The sequence below is a fragment of the Lepidochelys kempii genome, chromosome 6 (genome assembly GCF_965140285.1).
Source record: "Lepidochelys kempii isolate rLepKem1 chromosome 6, rLepKem1.hap1, whole genome shotgun sequence".
NCBI lineage: Eukaryota > Metazoa > Chordata > Testudines > Cheloniidae > Lepidochelys > Lepidochelys kempii.
The window spans coordinates 14,883,150-14,906,616 of NC_136385.1; the positions used below are offsets into that span (position 1 = coordinate 14,883,150).

The following is a 23,467-nucleotide window of genomic DNA, read 5'->3' on the forward strand; positions in this document are numbered from 1 at the left end:
CAATATTCCTGCTCATATGTCCCAGAAAGATGTTTGCTTTTTTTGCAGCAGTGTTACACTGTTGACTCATATTTAGCTTGTGATCCACTGTGACCCCCAGATCCCTTTCCGCAGAACTCCTCCCTTATACAGATACGTATTTGAGAAAATGGTTAAAAATCAATTTAAAAAAAAAAAGATACGTTAACACAGGCATGTCAACTATGCAGCCCTCAGAAAGTTAAAGGATGGCCCCTGACTGACAGTACTGCATTATTAGTTAATGCTGACACCTAATTAATTTTTTTTATATTACAGATGACTATAAATGGAAGGAAGGCTTCAAGTTGATTGCCGTCATTGGCAAAAAAGAAGCAGTTCAGTGGTATTAATTATACGCTTTGTTTATTATGCCAGAAGGGTTGTGATGTCAGCATCCAGCCAGAAATTACCAGAGTCCATCAGCAAGCAGTATGAACAGAGTTACATAACATAATTAATTACAATCCCAAAGTAATTTATTACATAATCCTTGATTTTACTTTGGTCTTGATGATTTTTACGCATTAGTGGGGAGACAGAGTATCACCTAGTAGCTGAATCTTTGGGGACTACCACCATGGAGGACCTAGTCAAACACAATGCTTGGTGGCACCTACCATGCTTTAAGAAGTGCACCCAGAAACTGAATTTGGCAAGGCTGGACAAGAAGTACATCAAGCATCAGGAAAAAGTTGAAGATGCTGGGACAAGTGTCAGCTGTGGCTACGATTCACCTTATACTAGGTTCCAAGGCAGGTGTTGCAAGAACACCTGCTTCTTTCATAGTAAGCTGGAAGCCCGAAGGCATCTGTTAAGCACAGTTTCACTAGTGAGCCATGTGAGAAACTGTATGAAGCAACCACTCTTAGGAAACAAAAGGGAGAGATGAGAGAATCCTCAACCTCACAGCTTCCCCCCTGGAGCTGTTAAAGAGCCATGGAAACCAGCAGTAGGTAAAGCTATGCTCTGGGGATCAAAGCTCACTTTAGCAACAGGTAATATATGGGAATCACCAGAATGGCTGAGTGGTTAAGGCGTTGGACTTAAGATCCAATGGACATGTGTCTGCGTGGGTTCGAACCCCACTTCTGGTAAAAAAACATTTTCTTGCCTCTCAAGCACCCACTGTTTAACACCATAAATAAAACTATTTTCCTTCCCACAGTTTTTCATTTAGTGGATAAAGATGAATTCTCTTGATTTTCAATCATCAATCAACCAACACAAAAGTAAATTCCCAATTTAGTGCCTTCCTAACTCATTTAGTCTGGTTCAGCTTTTTCAATAGCACTCATTGTAACATATAATCCTTCTGGCAGATGTTGGCAGCAGGAAAAAGGGACAGGCTCAATTTTCTAGGGGTTCCTACCAAAAACTCCAGCAACATTGTCTCCACCTCCCCACCTAGAAATCTGGGAAACTATATATACCACCCTGGGAACACCCAATGGGCAACACTTCCCCATGAAGTTTAAAAGGGCAACAAGCCTTGTGGATAAGGGGGAAGCAGTAGATGTGGTATATCTTGACTTTAGTAAGGCTTTTGATGCTGTCTTGCATGACCTTCTCATAAACAAACTAGGGAAATACAACCTAAATGGAGCTACTACAAGGTGGGTGCATATCTGGTTGGAAAATTGTTCCCAGAGAGTAGTTATCAGTGGTTCACAGTCATGCTGGAAGGGCATAACAAGTGGGGTCCTGCAGGGATCAGTTCTGGGTCCGGTTCTGTTCAATATCTTCATCAATGATTTAGATAATGACATGGGGGTACACTTATAAAGTTTGTGGATGATACCAAGATGGGAGGGGTTGCAAGTGCTTTGGAGGATAGGATTAAAATTCAAAATGATCTGGACAAACTGGAGAAATGGTCTGAAGTAAATAGGATGAAATTCAATAAGGACAAGTGCTAAGTACTCCAATTGGGAAGGAACAATCAGCTGCACACATACAAAATGGGAAATGACTGCTTAGGAAGGAGTACTGCAAAAAGGGATCTGGAGTCACAGTGGATCACAAGCTAAATATGAGTCAACAATGTAACGCTGTTGCAAAAAAAAGCAAACATAATTCTTGGATATATTAAGAGGAGTATTGTAAGCAAGACACAAGAAGTAATTCTTCCGCTCTACTCCGCACTGGTTAGGCCTCAACTGGAACATTGTGTCCAGTTCTGGGTGCCACATTTCAAGAAAGATGTTGATAAACTGGAGAAAGTCCGGAGAAGAGCAACAGAAATGATTAAAGGTCTAGAAAACATGACCTATGAGGGAAGATTGAAAAAATTAGGTTTGTTTAGTCTGGAGAAGAGAAGACTGAGAGAGGACATGATAGCAGTTTTCAAGTACAGAAAAGGTTGTTACAAGGAGGAGGGAGAAAAATTGTTGTTCTTAACCTCTGAGGATAGGACAAGAAGCAATGGGCTTAAATTGCAGCAAGGGAGGTTTAGGTTGGACATTAGGAAAAACTTCCTCACTGTCAAAGTGGTTAAGCACTGGAATAAATTGCCTCAGGAGTTTGTGTTAGCTCCATCATTGGGGATTTTTAAGAGCAGGTTGGACAAACATCTGTCAGGGATGGTCTAGATAATACTTAGTCCTGCCTTGAGTGCAGGGGACTGGACTAGATGACCTCTCAAGATTCCTTCCAGTTCTATGATTCTATGATGAACAAGCACTGAGTTCTGAGGTTTAAAACAAAGACCTTTACCGTGGGGAAAGGAAAAAACAGAATAAACTTGGGAAAGCCAGCAATTCATCAATTAATAATATTTATGAGCTAAGACTTCTTCCCAATCAAGGGTGTCTTAACAATAGTCCCAACCTCAGTCTTTCTCTTCCAGTTGTGAGTGGCTGATTCATTCTAGCTACCACATAAGAACGGCCATACTGGGTCAGACCCAGGGTCCTTCTAGCCCAGTATCCAGTCTTCTGATAGTGGCCAGTGCCAGATGCTTCAGAGGGAATGAACAGAACAGGGCAATTATTGAGTGACCTATCCCCTGTCATCCAGTCCCAGCCTCTGGCGGTCAGAGGTGTAGCCATCTTGTCTAATAGCCATTGATGGACCTATCTCCTCCATGAACTTATTTAATTAATTCCCTCTTTCCTGGCTCGCTCACTCACAGTTTATTGTGCATGACGGGTGGAGTCCAAGAATTCTGACAGCTCTGTCTCCAGCCGCAAGGGAAATGTTGCATTGGCTGCTCTATCAAGCTCTACCACCTCAGGTGATTAGAGCTGTGATTGTTGGGTGGAGAAACCATAGCTGAGTCCTTCAGGAAGGCTGCTGTTTACTGCAGCTTCTGCTCAATCCACAGCCTCAAATCTGCCCCAATTTAGCTCCATTTACTTCCTCAAAGCTGTTTTAACTCAGTGCTATATAGTGCCTCACAACCACATCAACTCAGCTCTACAGAGTACCTCAAGCCCAGTCACCTACTTGAAACTACCTGTGTGCTGGCTCTCCAGAGAAGAATAAGTGGCATAAAGAACTCATAACAGATTTATTTTTTTCTCACAAACACATTCTGGCAACAGATTAAAAAACCTGTCTCATTTCAAAGCCATCTCCAGGCTCAACTGTTCCAGAACTTTTTGCAGTCATGGTGACCCCACTCAGCTGTTCCAGAACTTATTTCAGTCATGGTGACCCCTCACCCCAGCACATTTATTGCAGTTTTCTTGTCCTTTCATTGCCCAACAGGGTTAGTGTCATTTTATTGCCCCCAAACTCAAAACTTAACTATATTTTAACCAAATGCTCCAAACAGTCACAGAACTGAAATGCAAATGAGACATGGAACACCCAGTCATTTCCCCATGCTCAACAGATGGCAGCAGAGAATTCGGTCCCTCATGGAGCCCCTGCCCATCTGGAATTCCTATGCAGATCTGGGCTGTTCTTCTCCTTGTTCACCAACAGGAGTCAGTAGTGAGTGTCCCATTCTGTAGAGCTTCAGGTCATGGGGCTTACAAGAGAACACTGAACTCTTGGGGTTGGTAGTAGTGAGTGCTCAGCAATAGAAGACTGTACACACATGTATCTATGGGTGCAGAGAAACTGCATGAGATTCTGCTGTATTGCCTGGAGAATAGTGGGCACTTTGCAATTATAGACAGTATCTTTTTAAGCCACAGCAATATCCTGTTATGCATAGATCAATCTGAAACAATGTTATTAGCAAAGAGAAATGTAATGTTTGGGTCACCAACAGAAACTTGTAAACTTGTGTTATTTTTCTATAAAATTAAAATACTCCCCAGTGATATGCTAGGGCATGTCAATGCTTAATGTTTTTGTATGATCTCAAGCCACTATAATTGCTTTAGTTTTTAGGATACCTAAAGCAATAGGAATATAAGTTTTCAGTTTACAATGATGAAAACCTAGCAGGTGGTTTAATACCATATGCAGTCAGACTCAGAAAAACTTCAGTAGAGAAAATGCCCCACAGAAGAAGATCCCTGGGAATCTCCTTCTCTTCTTTGGTGTGTTGCTGTTTTCTAGGCTGAAGTGCATTGACCTACATTACACAGTATGTACAGTGCAATCCAATAAACTGCACTGTGGGTAGCTTATTGGGTAGAGTCTCAGGCATTTAATTTGAGGATGCAGAGTCCAAGGCCTGGGTTTGTTCTCAAAAAGCAAGCCCTGGACACTTTAGAAACACAGCTGTTTCCATCCCCATCCATCCTGAGCAATACCTGCAGCCCTCCAACTGCAAGGAAAAGAGGCTGCCAAGTTTCAAATGTTCACAGATGATTTAATACTCTCCAAGCTGGTTTCAATCAAGTGAAGCCCATAGATTTAGAGTTCAAGGCCAGAAGGTACCATTAGATCAGATTCTAGGCTGACCTCTTATATAATACAGGGCAGAGTATGTCACTCAGTTACCTCTGTGTTGAGCCCACTAACTTATGTTTGGCTAAAGCATCTTCCAGACAGACTCCAGACTGGATTTGAAGACATCAAGACATAAATGAAGTATTGACCTTTAGGTCTCCCAGCTCCACTCCCTCTCACAAGTGTCATGGTGCTATCTTTCCCTCTTGTATCATGTTGCCCTCTGAAGTGGTCTGTTCAGAGAGACCATAAGCTTATAGAAACTTTTTAACGTTAAGAATAACTGAAATGTACCTAAGAATAACTGGAATATACTTCCTATACTGAGCTCCTGAAGGCTTCTTTGGGGGTCATCTTTTATTTTCTACTGGGGGAGAACAGATAGTATTAGGGAGAGCAAAAGTCTATGTTCCGCTAGCGTGACTAGATAGCAAGTGTGAAAAATCGGGACGGGGTGGGAGGTAATAAGTGCCTATATAAGAAAAAGCCCCAAATATCGGAACTGTCCCTATAAAATTGGGACATCTGGTCACCCTAATGTTCTGCAGTCTTAGAAAGTCATCAAACATTACATATTAAACATGGCAAAAGAAATAACAGTATTTCTTTTATATTGTTGCACAGATAGGGGTTTCATAGATATCTTTGGCGTCTCAATAAATATATGCTTTATTAGTTGCTACTTACACTCTTCAAGTCTTAAAACACAAGTACACTTCCATAAGTACACAATAAAACAAGGTTCACAATATAGCCACTGGGCTCTCACTTCACTTCGTTCTTATATCTCATTGATTGACTGGCGATACCCCATCCCTAAAATACCCGCAAGGGCATGGCTTACAACATTCTAAGAGGTTTGAGGAAAATGTAGTTCTCAGAAAGTCTGGAAGGTTCCATGATATTCTACAAAGGTTCAGAACGTTCTAGGAGGTTAGTGAAAAATGAATCCACAAATGAAATATCTGAAACATTTTACTTCATACATTCTATTTTCTCTTTTGTTGCTAACTTGTTAACACCAAAAACAGCACTCCGAATGCAGGTGGTCACTTGGGTTGTCTGCCCCTAAATCCAGTCCTGGAGGCAATGGTCACGCCCTGTGATTCAGCAAAACACGTAATGGCATGTGATATAGACATGTGACCTTGGACTGTATCTTTGTCAGTAACTTGCCATATAGAGGGGCTGCGGGCTTTGTTTGGGATACTAAATTTCCATGCAAATGGCAGAGGATATAAAAGACTCCTGAGACATCCCCATTTTGCCTCATTCCTGCTTCAATTTTCTGGACTGTGGATTTACAAATAAAAGGAGTATTTTGAAAAATGGACTAAGGACCTTCCAATCTTTTGGAAGTTGTGACACATTCCCCAGAGTGCAGCCTGGGACTGTGGGACCACTGATCCCCCTGAACTCTCTCCAGCCTGGGCTGTCTCTCACAATGCCTTTCTAGTGAGCAGCAGCAAACCCCTCCAGGTGCTGTTATCACTCAGCACAACTGCAAGCGGAGACTCCACACCCAGCTAATTGCATGAATGCTCACAGATCCACTCATGAATCACACAGGGAAAGGCACCAGCGAAATACCCCCAGCTCCCAGCACTGCACCTCAGGAATATACCATCTTGCACTGCTCAAGGTGGGCAGTGCAAATTTATTAATTGGTTCACCACTTCATCAATGGAAAGTGGATATGCACCAGCCTTTGCAAAACCTGAGCAGATTTGCCACACACTTCATACAAACTCCCTGGCAAATATAACCAGTAAAGGAAGTTTATTGACTACAAAAGATAGATTTTAAGTGATTATAAGTGATAGGCAAAAAGTCAGAGTTAGTTACCAAAAGAAAAGAAAATACAACCACGCAGTCTAAACTCTTAACCCTATTAGACTGGGCAACATCTAGATTAAGCAATTTTTCTCACCCCACTGTATACTGCAGTCCATAGTATACAGATTTCACCCTTGAAATCTGGGCCAGTCCCCTTAGTTGGAGTCTTCAGAGTGGCCTATTGCTTGCAGCATAGTTGGGTGAAGGAGAAAGGCCAAGCATGGCCTCCTATGTTTGTTTTTATACCCTCAGTCCATGTGCTTGGAAAACACAAGTCCAGGCATGTCTGGTGGGTATTGCTGAGTCTCCAGGCAAGGTTGAGCAATCCCCCTAGTGTGGCCTCACGCAGGTGAGTCATTGAATTGTAGCTCCCTTGTTGGACAATTGCTGTTGATGGGTTTTTTCACACCCCACCTGGGCTTTGGTTACTTTCCTTGCTGTTGCCTCTGGGGAGCTAATATCTGGCTGATTCCTCAATTTACAGCATGTTGTAGTGACCACCATACAACACAATTCTCATAACTTCATATGCATTAATGATACACATATATAGATAGAGAAATGACTTTCAGCAGATCATAACCTTTCCCCTGATACCTTACAAGGCATGTTTTATATGTAAGATCACAATCATATATAAATGAGGAATATGCGGGTTACAGGGTGCTCCCCCAAGGTACAGAACGTCACAGAAGTTACCAGAGTAACTTTTGGAAACCAGCAGTCTACTCCATTAATGCTACAAACCTGATCTAAGGACTTTGCAATCATTTGTATGTATACGATCTTATAACAATTTATAACTCTATTCTTTTCTTCTATTAATAATTCTTTAGTTAGCTTACTGAGGATTGGCTGACAGCATGATATTTGGGTAAGATCTGAGATATATATTGATATGGGGGTAAGTGCTTGATCCCTTGGGACTGGTAGAACCTCACATATGGTGAATTGGGTTTTCAGTACCTCTCACTATATTACACCTATTTGTCTGGCTGGGAGTCAGGGGCTGGAATGCCTAAAGGGGACTCTGTTTGGCTTCTTGTTAACCAGGGTGGTACTGCAGAAGTTCCTTTGTTACTGGTTTGGTGAATCTAATTATAGAATAAATCACCATTTTGGGGGACTGTGTGCCCTGTTTCTTGCAGTCTGCCCTGTGTGTGTCATTCTCAGTGTAGCCCATCCCAGGCACCTGGTCACAATGGGGAGAGAGCGAAAGCAGCCCCGGGGGAAAGGGAATTTCTGTTCTGTAACAACATTCACAGACACCTTTCCTCAGAAGGAGGTGAAAGAACCAAATGGGACATAGGAACCACAGGAATTGTCATATTGGATCAGACCAGATGTACATGGAGGTGGAGGCTGCTTAGCTTGGACTAGAGCGGGCTGAAATCTGGGAAGTCTTCTGACCATAAATAAAACAAACACAAATCCTAATTACCAAAAAAAAAAAAAAAGATTTTTTGTTTTCTTAGGAAAAATGTTTTCGCATTTTTCAACTCAAAATTTACTTTTGGAGAGTAACCCTACCACTTTCTCTTGTTTTTATTCTTCTTCCCAAAAAGGAGGAGGGGAAGGTTAACCCTCCTACTCCCCTTTCTCTCACATGTCACCAGTGGTCTAGGTTTACTTGGGCCTGTCTCAGCACAGCACTGGAAGATGTTGGAGAGTCCTACATTTCTGGGCTTTCATAAGGAGCTGGTGGTTCTAGTGAGGTGCAAACTACAGCACAGCTGTCTGTAAAGAAGGCACAATAGCCATCAGGCTACAGAACCAGCTGTCATTAGGTGCTTCTGTGGAACCTCATGAAAAGAAACCTGACTGGCTGGGTCTAGAGGAGAGAGGTGAGTCCCTCACAAAAAGGGGATTCACAAACAGGAATATTTCAGAGAGAAATACCCAAATTAACATCCACTTCCAACATTCCCTGTGGGTCAGCCTCTCTCACCATTCCCTAGCTGGGAGCCTCCTCTCCATGGCAGAGACGTGTAGTCAGTGACTGGGTATAACCCACTGTTAGCGTGCATCATATAGCCCCCTCTGTGCCTGATAAACAGGATGGGGTCCTGTTACAGCCCCACCTATAAAACCTGGCTCTCTAGCTCAAGCTGTAGCTGTGAAAAGCCCAGTGTGGGGTTGCCAAGTGTTTGAAATCAATGAGCATTTTTAAAATGGTGTTATTTTTTATTTTTTTGCCTTCTGTTTTCTGAGCCTTTTGGGCTCACTTCGGTCACATTTCCAAGCTTTTCTCTGCACCCGGGGGGCTGGCGACTTTCTGCTTCCGTATTTTTTTTAAAGTGATTCTCCCATAATCACAGGGCTTCAGGAGCTTGGGCTTTAAGGAAACCCCGAAGATCACAAGGCTTGAGAGAATACAGCAAGAGTTGTCAGCAATGACAATGTTTGGTGCCACTGACTATTTTCTCTTTATTTTTAAAAAGGAAATCGGCCCCAGACAGCTACCAAGAGCAGAACTTGAACAAGGGGCCCCTTAAGATCTTCAGTCTAACACTTTTCTAACTCACCTGTTTCAATCAACTGAAAAATGCCTCAGAGGTACACCTGACTTCTACCTTTATATTTCTCCTTGATTACACCATACTCATCAGCGGCAGATGCTGCCTCCGCAACCCAGCAAGACCAAGACCATGTCTACACTATGGGCGTCATATCGGTAGCTCTGCAAATGCAGTACAGACTCTTCCTACACCAACAGAAGGGGCGTTTCCATTGATGTAGGTAGCCCACCTCCCTGAGCAGTGGTAGCTAGGTTGCTGGAAGAATTCCTCCACTGACGTGGCTGCATCTACACTGGGGCTAGTTTGGCTTACCTGCGGTACACAGGAGTATGAATTTTTCACACCTCTGAACAACGTAGATAGATCGATCTAAATTTTAAATCTAGACCAGGGCAAAGAAGAAAATAAACAGCACAAACTAATCAGAGTGAGATCCATGATGTTTTTCATTCATGTCTCTTTGGAATTAAGAGAATTTCAGTCACTGATGTTCCAACAACAGCTTAATGAGAAATGCCCCTTTGCAAAATCCCCCATGAATCGGAGGTGAGCTTTGAATTCCAGCTCGCATTACAATCTCTCACCCCTAAAGTCACATTCCTGAGCTAAACTGATGCTCCTTAAGGGCTTGTCTGGAAAAAAAGGATAGTATCCCAGGATAGCTATAGAGGTAGGGATGCAATTATATCAGTATAAAGGTGCCTTGTGTCCAGTGCTTAATTTGTAATGAATGGGGTGCTGGGGCTCAAGCAGGTTTTTTTACATTCTTAACTGATACAGGAAGCCCAGAGGTGCCCGGGCTATGAACTGCCAAGACTAGAGGTGCCAGGCTCAACCCTGGCACAGATTAAGTGCTGCTTGTACCAGCATAGTTTACTCCCAGAGATTGTATTGGTGTAATTATTTCAGGCAAGAAATCACACACACAGAATGAAATACCCAGAATGAAGTACCCAGACCTCAGCCTGGAAGCACCATTGGCTAGTCTGAACTGTCAGACTGAAATGACTGCTAGATCCATGGAGCAGACTGTACAGCATGTTAGCTCCACCCCTAAAAAGATCTGGTCAATCAGCCACCTTCACCTGCCTTACTATGGAGTTTTAACATAACATTAATTGCTTAGCCATTACCTTAAGAACTGGGGAATAGGAAAATGGTTCTAATCAATCATTCCAAAGATCTGCCCAGGTGATTAGTAGGCAGAGAAAGACCTGAGAAGTGACCTGCCCTCCCTGAAACTTGCATCCTTGTTGTTAAATAGAGGAGACCCTGCTCTTGAGAGGGACAAAAGAACAGCTGTACTAAAAGTGGGACTCAAACCCACATGGGGCACACATCCACAGGAGTTTAAGTCCCACACCTTAATGACTCAGCCATTCTAGGTGGTGCAGAAGTGCTCCCTGCTAGTACTGTACACAGACACCTACCAGAGGCTGACTCCACACCACATCTGGGGCACTGCCATTATCCAGCATAATTTGCGTAATTACCGGGCTTTTGAAGTTTGAGGGACTCAAGCCCCAGCTTGTCTATCAGCACAAACAAGGCATGGAAGGAGTGATGGGTTACACATCTATGATTCTATGATCACAGAGCGTGGAGGCAAAAAAGAACATAAGAATGGCCATCCTGGGTCAGACCAATGGTTCATCCAGCCCAGTATCCTGTCTGCTGACAGTGGTCAAGGCCAGGTGCTTCAGAGGGAACGAAGAGAACAGGTAATCATCAAGTGATCCACCCCTGTTGCCCATTCCCAGCTTCTGGCCAACAGAGGATTAAGTTACATAGAACAAAGGCTACTTTGCTCCAGAACACACTATAATCCAGTGATTCTCAACCTTTTGTACTAGTGACCCCTTTCATATAGCAAGCCTCTGGAGTGTGACCCCCCCCCTTATAAATTAAAAACACTTTTTTATATTTAACACCATTATAAATGCTGGAGGTGAAGCAGGGCTTGGGGTGGAGGCTGACAGCTCGCAACCCCCCATGTAATAACCTCTTGACCCCCTGAGGGGTCCTGACCCTCAGTTTGAGAACCCCTGCTATAACCTATGTGCATTATCATACCTTTAGTTAGCTCTCCTTAACTTCCCTACCTGTTCCTGGGTAGACATAGCATCAGACAGAAGATTTGAAGGTCCCTGAGTCATCATGACAAAATGGGGGGGCGCGGAAGGGGAGAGAAGCAGGGGAAATAATCAGAGAACGATCCAGAATTTTGCAATTAAGACTAGAGCTGGGTGTTTTTAAAAAAATTTTGGTGAATAGTAAATTCACCAAAAATATATTGTATAGGCCACTGAAACTACTTGCAAATTTGGGTTGAATTCAATGAATAGTTTTGGCCAAAAAACAAAAGGGAGCAGGGAAGAGCAATTTTTTAAAGTCAAACGGTTTATTTTGATCATCTCATTTCGGAAGGGTAGTTTGTTTAGAAATTTAGCTAATTAAAAAATACCTCAAAAAGGCATGGAAAAACACCCCAAACCATCTGAAACAAGATGAAAAAAATCAATTTAGCTTCAAATCAAACCACATTTTTGTTCTTGATTTTTTGGTTTGGACCCTGAACCGAAACATCAATCATTTGCTTGGCTCTAATTAAGACCATTGATGAAATGAGAGATTATTGAGTGCCTCTAGCTTTAGTTACCTAGTTACCTCCCTGGGCTGCTGTGAAATGGTGGTATTCCTAGAGAAAGGTTGGAGTCTGTAGATGTAGCTCTGTTGATTTTAATGTGGAGGTTTTTTGCTAGATTTTGTGGGAGGCCATTTCTCATGTGTCACTTCTCCTGGTCGGGAAGAGGAACTCCTCTCTTCTTTACAATAGAACCAGATGCTCGGGGTCTTCTTGTGAGATGCCACAATGTAATGTTTGGTTTCAGAGTAGCAGCCGTGTTAGTCTGTAGCCACAAAAAGAAAAGGAGGACTTGTGGCACCTTAGAGACTAACAAATTTATTTGAGCATAAGCTTTCCTGAGCTACAGCTCACTTCATCGGATGCATGCAGTGGAAAATACAGTGGGGAGATTTTATATACACAGAGAACATGAAACAATGGGTGTTACCATACACACTGTAATGAGAGTGATCAGGTAAGGTGAGCTATTACCAGCAGGAGAGAAAAAAAAAACACCTTTTGTAGTGATAATCAAGGTGGGCCATTTCCAACAGTTGACAAGAATGTGTGAGGAACAGTGGGGGGGAAAAGGGGGAAGAAATAAATATGGGGAAATGTGATATATGCCATCATGTGCCAGCAATGCCCCTCTGCCATGTACATTGACCAAACTGGACAGTCTCTACGTAAAAGAATAAATGGACACAAATCAGATGTCAAGAATTATAACATTCAAAAACCAGTTGGAGAACACTTCAATCTCTCTGGTCACTCGATTACAGACCTAAAAGTTGCAATTCTTCAACAAAAAAACTTCAGAAACAGACTCCAATGAGAGACTGCTGAAATGGAATTAATTTGCAAATTGGACACCATTAACTTAGGCTTGAATAGAGACTGGGAATGGATGTGTCATTGCACAAAGTAAAACTATTTCCCCATGTTTATTGCCCCCCCCCATTCCTCAGACGTTCTTGTCAACTGCTGGAAATGGCCCACCTTGATTATCACTATAAAAGGTTTTTTTTCTCTCCTGCTGGTAATAACTCACCTTACCTGATCACTCTCATTACAGTGTGTATGGTAACACCCACTGTTTCATGTTCTCTGTGTATATAAAATCTCCCCACTGTATTTTCCACAGTATGCATCCGATGAAGTGAGCTGTAGCTCACGAAAGCTTATGCTCAAATAAATGTGTTAGTCTCTAAGGTGCCACAAGTCCTCCTGTTCTTTTTAATGTAATGTTTGTCACAGCTGCTTTACCTGCAGAAGGTCCTGGGTTTGTGCTCCAGTGGAACGACCAGAACTTTCTGGCTACATCAACCCTTAAAACGCTGCTATGCTCTAATGTAGACGCTCACTATGGCCACAGGAGGGGTTCTTCTATCGCTGTAGTAATCCACCTCTCTGAGAGGCAGTAGCTAGATTAGGACCAGCCTTATGGCAAATGGTGCCCTGGGTGAACTTGTATTTTGGCATCCCTGGCCTTGCTGCCTTCCCTGGTCCCCACTCATCCCCCTATTGCCCAGACCCCCTCTGCCTCTCCTGTCCCCCCGACCCCTGCTGGTTCCCCATCCCCCTTGTCCCCCCCACCTCCCCCAGCTCCCCCACCCAGCCCCCCTGACCGCCACTGCTTCTCCAACCAGTCTCCCATCTCCCTTGGCCCCCACTGCTTCTCCAGGCTCCCCCCCACCTCTGTATCACCTCTGGCCCCCTCTGCCTCCCAGGACCCCCCACCCATTTCTCATTACCCCTTGTCCCGTCTGCCTCCAGAAGCCACAGGCATTTGCAGATTAGATGATGGTGATGGAATTGCAAAGACTTTAAACAAGAACAATGGACATTGGCTCCAGCCCTGCTACATCAAGTTTAACAGGACTACACATAAACAAACAAACTAACAAAAAAGAACTGAGAAAGCTGTGGGTCACCCTGAAGAACTGCAGAGAAAATACACTCTCTGTGGATCAGCCCCTTTTCACCATAACCGAACAGATACAGCGGACCTGGCCCCCTGGGGATGGAGAGGACAAATTTGTCATTAAGCTAGAACTGAATATAACAAGTCTAAAGCTCATTGGAGACTGGTGATTGGCTAGAAGATAGTGGAGAGATGGCAGCCAAAGTGGACTCCCCAGGAACAGCTGACTTCTTGAAAGTGTCTCATGTCACACATACTAGGCGCACCCATGAAGTAACCGCCAGCGGTCTGTACATCTTGCTGCAGAATGCACACACGCAGTCTACCCAACATCTCAGGGAAGATGAGGCCCCCATGGGGTAGGGTAAATGGTGTGACAAGCAAAAACTAGAAAATCCAGTATTCCACTTCTGGCATGCCACACTTAATCAGGAGCTTCTTGTATTGACCTATGTGCTGTCAATCCACCAGGCAAACTTTGCTCCATACATTGAACACCTTGGAAAGCTGCCACCTTGGTTCTTTGCATTAGATCACAGTAATTATACTTGCTGGGTGCCTGTTCACCTCCAAGATATGGTTCCCCTTCATACAGACACAGCTAGAGCCTTCCTAAAGGCGACCTTCACAGTTCACAAGCCACATGTTTGCTCTACAATAGCACTCGGCCAAGCTCATGAGCAAAATAATGCCATAATCAAAGGGGATGGTGGAGCTCTTGGTCGACACAAAGTCCAGAGGCCCCTTGGCCTCGATGACAGTGGGCCAAGAGGTGGCCAGGCTGAGAGGAGGATTTGAAGCCTCACTAGAGAGATGAGCCAACTGAAAAGTGTCTAACACAAAGCACTGTGAGCAGGCAAAACATATTCAGTCTTCTTTGTCGCGACATGCCAAGGCCCTTGTTGACATCATAGAAGACACGGGCAACCCCTTCTCAGGAGAGAGTGCAGACTGAGCTAAACTGGACACCAAAACCGTTCCCAGTCCTTCTGCGACTGTCTCTGTTAGGGAGGCTGAGAAGATTGGGCAGCAGCAGCAGCACATCACATTTGTAACAGACAAACCAAGTCAGAACCAAGCCATTAACGGAGCCCACCAACCAAAACAAACTCCTTGTTCCACAGACCTCCGGCAAGGGAGGTCTCCAAGGCCCAAGTACAGCTCTCCTCCTTGAAAAATGGCAGGGAATGCGATGTTTCAATACACTGAGGCCTGTGAATAACTTCCTTGTTTTTTAATTCAATCTTTTTGTGACTCAGCAACATCTTTTATGTCTAGATCAATCTGAAATATCATTCTTAGCAAATAGAAATGTAACTTTCTGGTCATGGACAGAACCTTTTTAACGGATTGAGTTAGTTACTTTTCTATAGCATTCACTTTTTAATGAATACTCCCTAGTGGCATGCTACTAAGCATGTACATTCTTAATATATTTGTATGATCTCAAGTCAGGGGTAGTCAATTCCTTTTTGTCAAGGTCCAAATTTCTTGTTCAATGTATAGTCAAGGTCTGGACTCCAGACAAAATAATAACAATAATGATAATAATAATAAATAAAAATATTTGGGATCCATTTAAAAGAGTCTGGAGGTCTAGATTTGGCCTGTGGTCCACCTATCGACTACCCCTGTCTCAAGCCATAATAATTCATTGCTTTAGTTTTTAGGACACCTAAGACAATAGGAATCTAAATGTACAAAAATGAAAACCCACTGGGTGGTTTAATACCATAAACAATCAGTATCAGAAAAAACATCAGTAGAAAAAATGCATCTTAGAATTGCATACGACTGCCAGAGCCAATGTGGCATGAGCTGGTGAGGCCCCCAGATCTGAGAATCTTGATTAGGTCATGCCCTAAGACTCTGGCAAGTTTCATGCTTTTATCATAGAACCCACAATTATTTCACAAATCTCATCAGCTCCCAGTAGCACCACGGGAAACACTGACCTGACGGAATTGTTGGATTCCTCCATCTCTGGACAACAAACTGCAACACAGAGAGCTGGGGAGGGAAGCCACTCACATCTGCCAGAGGAGGACTGAGATGTGGACGAGTAAGACACCAAAGGGGTGGGGTGGAAATCTTATCTAATAGGAACTGGTAATTAATCACTTGCTTTCCCAAGTTTATTCTAGTTTTCCTGCTTCTCCCCCCGCAACCCCCAATAAAGTTCTCTTTTAATCCCCTGGACTGAGTGCTTGTGAGCTGGGATCTGGGAGGGCTCCCCCTCTGTGGGTGTCTCTGCCTTCTCTTCTGCCATGCCCCCCATGTGGAGCCAAGATCTTGGGGGCCCTATTACTCTGAAAGGGTCTGAGCCCCTGCTCCCTAGCCCCCCCATGCAAGCCAGCAGCTGAGGAAGCCCTGCCCTCTTGGGGGAGAGCTGAGTACAGGCATGCTAGGAGCATGCACCGAGTACACAGTGCTGAGATTGGGGGTGAGGAATTGAGAATGGGCAGGCTTGGTGCCTAGCACAGGCTCCCAAGCACTAACTGGGAGGAGCACGGGGTGTGGGGGGGGGCTGAGAACACCCACTGAGATGAATGGAGCTATTGTCTCAGGCTGTATCATCTCCCCCTTGGCGCTGTCCTTCTGCGTATACCATCATACTGAGATCAATGGGCCCCCTCACATCTTTTGGAGCTGCCTATACTGCAGATGGATGTGCAGAGCCCCTTTCCTCTCTCCTTCCTAAAACTCCTCCTTTCAGCATTCCCCTGTGCTGCGGATTTGGGGACAGCAAAGCAACTGATGATGATTTATTTCATGCAATATTACAGTGGAGCACCAGCTCTGCTATGATTAAGATTGGAAAGCTTTTCTTGTTTAACGGATGATTCTCCTAAGTGCTTGAAAATCCCCGTACTTACATGGGTTGTCTTGAAATTTGCTGTGCCTCATAGGGGTGTGGAGTAGGTTCAGCGATCCAAATTTGGGGTAATTTGACTAAGGGGTTCCTGAGATACAACTCCCTACCCACCCTGAAAAACATAAAAATAGCAATTCTGAAAGTTCACAGATTCTAGCAACTTTGGTGTTTGAAACCCACCCAGGGCAGAAACCTGACACTGGATTGTAAACATTTGGCTAAAATCTGTCTCTGTCAAGGTTTTTTTATGTGATTATTTTGGAGAAATGTAATCTGAGGAAAGGAAATGATTCAGAAGGCACTCAAGCTGTTTTTGAAAAGAAAATAAATTACACATGTGAATGCTTACTGGGAAGGGAGGGGTGATTAGGGGTGGCAGAGGAGGCAGGAATAGGAGTGAGGGGTTTGGGTCTGGAGTGAGGGATGGGGGATTATGGGGAGATAAATGTTAATGGGTGGTAGGGGAGGGAAGAGGAGTTGGGGGGCTGAGGTACAGGGGAGTAGTGGGGGCTGGGGGGAGCAGAAGACAGAAGTGGTTGGACAATATGAGGGGTGACATGAGGTGGGGGTAGAGGAAGTGGGGGAGTTAGGGGTGGGGAGGGGCTATCAGCCCTGTATTTCTCCCCTCTATGTATGTGCTAGGTTCTGGGCAGCAGATTAAACTTATTACTTCTTGTCCTACCTCCAGTGGACATGGAGAACAATTGATCCCCATCCTCTTTAGAACAGCCCTCAGTGTATTTGAAGATTTATCAGGATCCCCTTCAGTCTTCTTTTATTATAACTAAATATGCCCATTTTTTGTATCCTTTCCTCTAGGTCAGGTTTTCTAATCCTTTGATCATTTTTGTTGCTCTCCTCTGGGTTCTCTTCTATTTGTCCATATCCTTCCTAAGATGTGGCACCCAAAATTGGACACAATACTCCAGCTGAGATCTCAACCGTACCAAGTGGGACAATTACCTCCCATTTCTTATGTACAACACTTCTGTTAATACACCCCAGAATGATATTAGCCTTTTTCACAACTGCATCACATTGTTAGCTCACTTTCAATCCACTATAACTTCCAGGTCCTTTTCAGCAGCACTACACCTAGTCGGTTATTCCTCATTTTGTAGTAGTGCATTTGATATTTCCTTCTAAGTGCAGTACTTTACACCAGGGCCAGATTAAGGCAGGGGATTTAGGGGCTGCAGCCCAAAGCCCCAGCTCAAGGGGGTTCCCACAAAAATAAATCACAGACAGCGATCTCCAACTCTGGGCTGCTAAAAGTCCCACGGTGCAGAAGGGCACTCAGGTAGGCTGCCTGCATGCCTTGGCCCCACGCTGCTCCCGGAAGCAGCCGGCTGCTAGCACGTCTCTGCGGCCTCTGTCGGGGGTGGGGGAAGGCAGCCCCCAGCACTGTCCCTGCAGCTCCCATTGGCTGGGAACCAATGGGAGCCCCCTCCTGCACCAAACTCCCTCCCAGGAAAAAGACTTGTATACAGGGGCCCCACAAAATCTAATAGCCTCAGACCCACAGGAGAATTAATCCAGCCCTGCTTTACACTTGTCTTTATTGAATTTCATCTTGCTAATTTCAGACCAATTCTCCAATTTGTCAAGGTCATTTTGAATTCTAAACCTGTTCTCCAAAGTGCTTCTAACCCTTCCCACCTTGGTATCCTTTGCAAATTTTACAAGCATACCCATCACTCAATTACCCAAGTCATTAATGAAAATATTGAATATTATTGGTCTCAGGACACTAGACATGGGACCCCCACTATGTCTTCCTAATCTGACAGCAAACCATTGATAACTACTCTTTGAGTATAGTCTTTCAACCAGTTGTGCACCCGCTTTTCAGCAATTTGTCTAGACCACATTTCCCTAGTTTGCTTATGAGAATATCATGCAGGACTGTGTTGAAAACCTTACTAAAAACAAGATCTCTCACATCTATAGCTCACCCCTATCCACTGGGCCAGTAATCCCATCAAAGAAGGAAATTAGGTTAGTTTGGCATGATTTGTTCTTGACAAATCCATGTTGGCTATTCCTTATTACCCTACTATCCTCCAAGTGCTTAAAATTGATTGTTTAATAATTTGTTCCAGTATCTTTCCAGGCACTGAAGTTAGGCTGACTAGTCTATAATTCCCTAGGTCCTTTTTGTTCCCTTCTCCAGTCCTCTTGGACCTCCCCCATGCTCCTTGAGTTCTTGAAGATAATTGCTAACAGTTACTTCAGCTAGTTTCTTAAGTACCCTAGGATGAATTTAATTAGCTCCTTCTGTCTGAATGAATCTAAGTTATCTAAATATAAATAACCTGTTCTTTCCCTATTCTGGCTTGTGTTCCTTCCCCCTTGTAATTAATGTTAATTCTATTAAGTATCTGGTAACCATTAACCTTTTTAGTGAAGACCAAAGCAAAATATCTCAGCCTTCATCTGTTATTAGCTCTCCTCTCTCACTAAGTAGTGGACTTACACTCTCCTTTATCTTTTTCTTGCTCCTAATATATTTATAAAAACTCTCCCTACTGTCTTTTATGTCCCTTGCCAGGGATAACTCATTTTGTGCCTTAACCTTTCTGATTTTGTCCCTACGTGCTTGTACTATTCTTTTGTACTCTGACCCTCTTCTTCTCCTGCCGCCCCCCCCCCCATGTGAGCCAGGATTGGAGGGGGCGGGATGAAGGTAACACATTTAAACACCTGAAAACCAGGAAATGATTAAAGTGCATCTCACTTCTCTCTGGGGTGGGTGGGCAGGCTGGTTTGGAGCTGGGCTCTTTGGGAGGGTCTGAGGCATGGCTGGGCAAGGCTGGCAGTGCGGGTGAGGGGCCCAGCTCAGAGTGCAGCCCAGGCCCAAACTGCTGCCTGTGTATCCACCAACGTAGTGCAGCAAGAAGCAACTTCTCTCTAGTGGCTTCTACAGTGTCAGCTAATGGCTTAATGGGATGGAGCTGGAAATGTTGGGGTGTGTGTTGGGACATGTTGCGGGGAATGATGGGGGAGGGGTGTGGAGAAGGAATGAGACACCCCAGATTTCTCTTATGTGCTTCAAGTTACTGTCATGTGTAATAGAACTGTCAAGATTTTGGGACATAGACGATGCCTGAGACTGCTCTCACAGGCCCTCTCAGCAGCTACACTTTGCAAACATTTCAAAGCATGACCATTAGCCCCATTCTACTATAGCAAAATGTACAGGAGTGGGAAGGAGCACTGAGGCACCACATAGCAACTGTGGGGCCTAGGATAGAGACTGTTGGACTGGGAGTAATCCTGACTTTGCCACTGCCCTGCTTAGTGCCCTTATGTAAGTCACTTCCCCTTTCTGGGCTTCAGTTTCCAATCTGTATAAAGGGGATGACATGAAGTTCTTTGACATCTATTAGTGAAAAGCACTTTACCAGAGTGAAGTCTTTTTGTTGTTATTACCTAGTCAAAGCAGAGTATCAACTGCAAACTCAGGTAAGAACCACAACCACCTAAATTACCATTAACTCCTACACCAAACATTTCTCTTCCTGTTAAAAGAACGAGGAAATTCACTGACAAAAAACTTTGTTAATGCAGAGTTAAGGTTGCCCAGAGGTATTTTGTGCCCTAGAAGAATATTGAGTTCCACAAAACTCAACTTCTGAAAACCAGGAAACACAGTGTTAAGGTATTTCAAACTCCAACTTTGACAACCCAGAAAATTCAGCGGTAAGGTACACATCAAAGCAACTTGAACTCTGCCCTCTGTAAGCGATGACCTAATATGCCTAGAACACCTGTTCTTGCACTCTGCCTTGCAGATAGTACACATCACTTAGGGAACGGGGCACATGACAATTGTAGCACAGAGTCTAAGGCCTTCTCTTTGCTAGGGAAGACCTTGTGTTTAGGGGAGCTGTACTGAACAGGAGCTACCCACACCTGTTCCATATACTCAAACCCTGAGCCTGCTCCTGAGGGACAACCCAATGTTTGCTACATTTTAAAACCCCTTCACATCCTTTTACAATCCCCCTCATCCCTACTCACAGTTTCCATCTAACATTATACTCTCACTCACCCATCATTAAACACAAGATTGTTCTCACCTCTCACCTCATTGTTGACAACTCCATGGCAAGAAGACCCCTGTGTCCTACAACCTACACAACTCAGCACTAAAGTGACGCATGTTGGATCCCTCAAGGTGCCCTCGCGTCTCTTAGTTTTGGTCACACCCATGTGGTAGAGATGGCTCAGATCCAGATAACTTCATATCACAATCATACCTCCTGGCCCTTTCTAATTAGCATGCAGTGCAGTGTCTGGGGCAGCTGTTGTTGTCTCTGGATCAGCCAATAAGTTCCTCTTAGGTGAGGGGCTTACCTGGCGCCTGCTGAGTTAGCTGCGCTCTGACCTGACTGGAGCTGCAGAACCTGGCCGGATTGACTGTGTGGGCAGGGGTGCTGTGCAGGTATTTGAAAATCCCAGCTGGTAGCCAGAACCTGAGCTGCCACCCCCACCCCCATTCTGCCCCTTTCTGTGGACACCCCCAGCACTCAGGTTCCATTGGCCAGATGAGAAAAACCTTTCTGAAAATGTTGCAAGCCCTCAAAAGAATGATAAACCCATTTGGTCTGATCCTTCTGGAACTTGTGTGCGGCTCCTGTTCAGGGCAAGAGACCAGGAGCAGCCACAGGTGTAGGAGAGAGACTGTGACATGGTGTTTATTCACGTTGTCCCACCCAGCCCTGGGAATGCTACCCCAGCTAGACACTCACCCGGCTGCTGGGTTTGGGTCCAACCCCACTGGATTGTTGAGCTCTCAAGCGTCCCTTGGTGTGAATAGGCTGCAATGCTTGTCCCTCCCCTTGGTCTTTCTGACACATTCCTGGGCCCAGCCTGTTGGTCTGTTACCCCTTCATAGAAATGAGACCCCACAGGCCAGCTGCCCCAGGACCAGGCTGACCCCTAGCCTGCCTAGCAGATTGGAGAGTGTAATATATGGGTTTGGTTTGATTGATTGATCGATGAGACATCAAATAGGCAAGCTCAACTGGTTTAATCAAAGATTAGACGTCTAGAAATAATGGGCACAAACAGAAAGGCAATCGCTTACCAATCAGGCACCCACCAGCTCACCCTGGCCTGAGATGGTTTGCAATCTCTAGGTCTTTATAGACTCCTGGTTTATCTCATTCAACATTTTGTGCTTAGCTGCATACCATCCAATCATTATCAAATATTGCGTTCCATCATAATAACTTTAACTTACTTAACAATAAAGCTTTGCAAGACTTTAAACAAACCTGTAACCCATCATTTCATTTTGTCCTTTGCAGTTTGGAACATTTAATACATTGTCCAATCTTATGTTAACGTCATATTGCGGTTATGCACCTGCAAGGTGAATAGTGTTCCTCTTAACCGTTTCCATATATGCCCTGGCTTGCGGTTTTGATTATAACTTGTTATTCACATAGCCAATCATAAAGCACAGAAACAACCTTAAGCAGCTTAAGCTTGCTCTTCAGCCAGGCTCTCCCCTTTGATCAGTACTTCAGTCACTTGGTGGTGTCTGTAGATGTAGGTGGGAGAGAGAGCATGACAAACGTGTCTCCCTTTTATCATGTCCTTTCTTCCCTCTTGGTTTTGCCCCCTATCCTCCCTTCAGAGTCAGGTGAGCATTACCTCATTGCAGTTCCAAACTGACCAAAGGAAGGAGGTGACTCCCTCGAGGGTCTAACAGATCCTTTTGTTGTTGCCTAGACCAGCATCCTTTGTTCTTTTGAGGCTGGGCTGGGTTTGTCCGATACATGCTCTATAAGGTGTGAACTGCCTCTCTGTTCTTGGAGAGTTTTTCATAGAATCATAGAATCATAGAATATCAGGGTTGGAAGGGACCTCAGGAGGTCATCTAGTCCAACCCCCTGCTCAAAACAGGACCAATCCCCGACTAAATCATCCCAGCCAGGGCTTTGTCAAGCCTGACCTTAAAAACTTCTAGGGAAGGAGATGCCACCACCACCCTAGGTAACGCATTCCAGTGTTTCACCACCCTCCGAATGAAAACGTTTTTCCTAATATCCAATCTAAATCTCCCCCTCTGCAACTTGAGACCATTACTCCTTGTTCTGTCATCTGCTACCACTGAGAAAAGTCTAGAGCCATCCTCTTTGGAACCCCCTTTCAGGTAGTTGAAAGCAGCTATCAAATCCCCCCTCATTCTTCTCTTCTGCGGACTAAACAATCCCAATTCCCTCAGCCTCTCCTCGTAAGTCATGTGCTTCAGTCCCTTAATCATTTTTGTTGCCCTCCGCTGGATGCTTTCCAATTTTTCCACATCCTTCTTGTAGTGTGGGGCCCAAAACTGGACACAGCACTCCAGATGAGGCCTCACCAACGTCGAATAGAGGGGAACGATCACGTTCCTCGATCTGCTGGCAATGCCCCTATTTATACATCCCAAAATGCCATTGGCCTTCTTGGCAACAAGGGCACACTGTTGACTCATATCCAACTTCTCGTCCACTGTAACCCCAGGACCTTTTCTGCAGAACTGCTGCCGAGCCATTCGGTCCCTAGTCTGTAGCGGTGCATTGGATTCTTCCGTCCTAAGTGCAGGACTCTGCATTTGTCCTTGTTGAACCTCATCAGATTTCTTTTGGTCCAATCCTCTAATTTGTCTAGGTCCCTCTGTATCCTATCCCTACCCTCCAGCGTATCTACCACTCCTCCCAGTTTAGTGTCATCTGCAAACTTGCTGAGGGTGCAATCCACACCATCCTCCAGATCATTTATGAAGATATTGAACAAAACCGGCCCCAGGACCGACCCTTGGGGCA

General features: G+C 44.4%; 1 protein-coding gene and 1 non-coding gene across 2 annotated transcripts in view; one reads left to right on the plus strand and one right to left on the minus strand.

Moving 5' to 3' along the window:
• Window positions 1-16,108, minus strand: part of ACY3 (aminoacylase 3) — a 37,888-nt gene extending 21,780 nt beyond the window's left edge. Inside the window, exon 1 of the mRNA XM_073350590.2 lies at window positions 15,730-16,108. Within this exon, the coding sequence (XP_073206691.1) occupies window positions 15,730-15,755 (26 nt within the window). The 5' untranslated portion in view covers window positions 15,756-16,108. The remainder of the gene's footprint in view (window positions 1-15,729) is intronic.
• On the plus strand, window positions 1,033-1,115 carry TRNAL-UAA (transfer RNA leucine (anticodon UAA)). The gene has a single exon. It is a non-coding gene; the product is annotated as a tRNA-Leu (tRNA).
• Window positions 16,109-23,467: the final 7,359 nt, after the last annotated feature.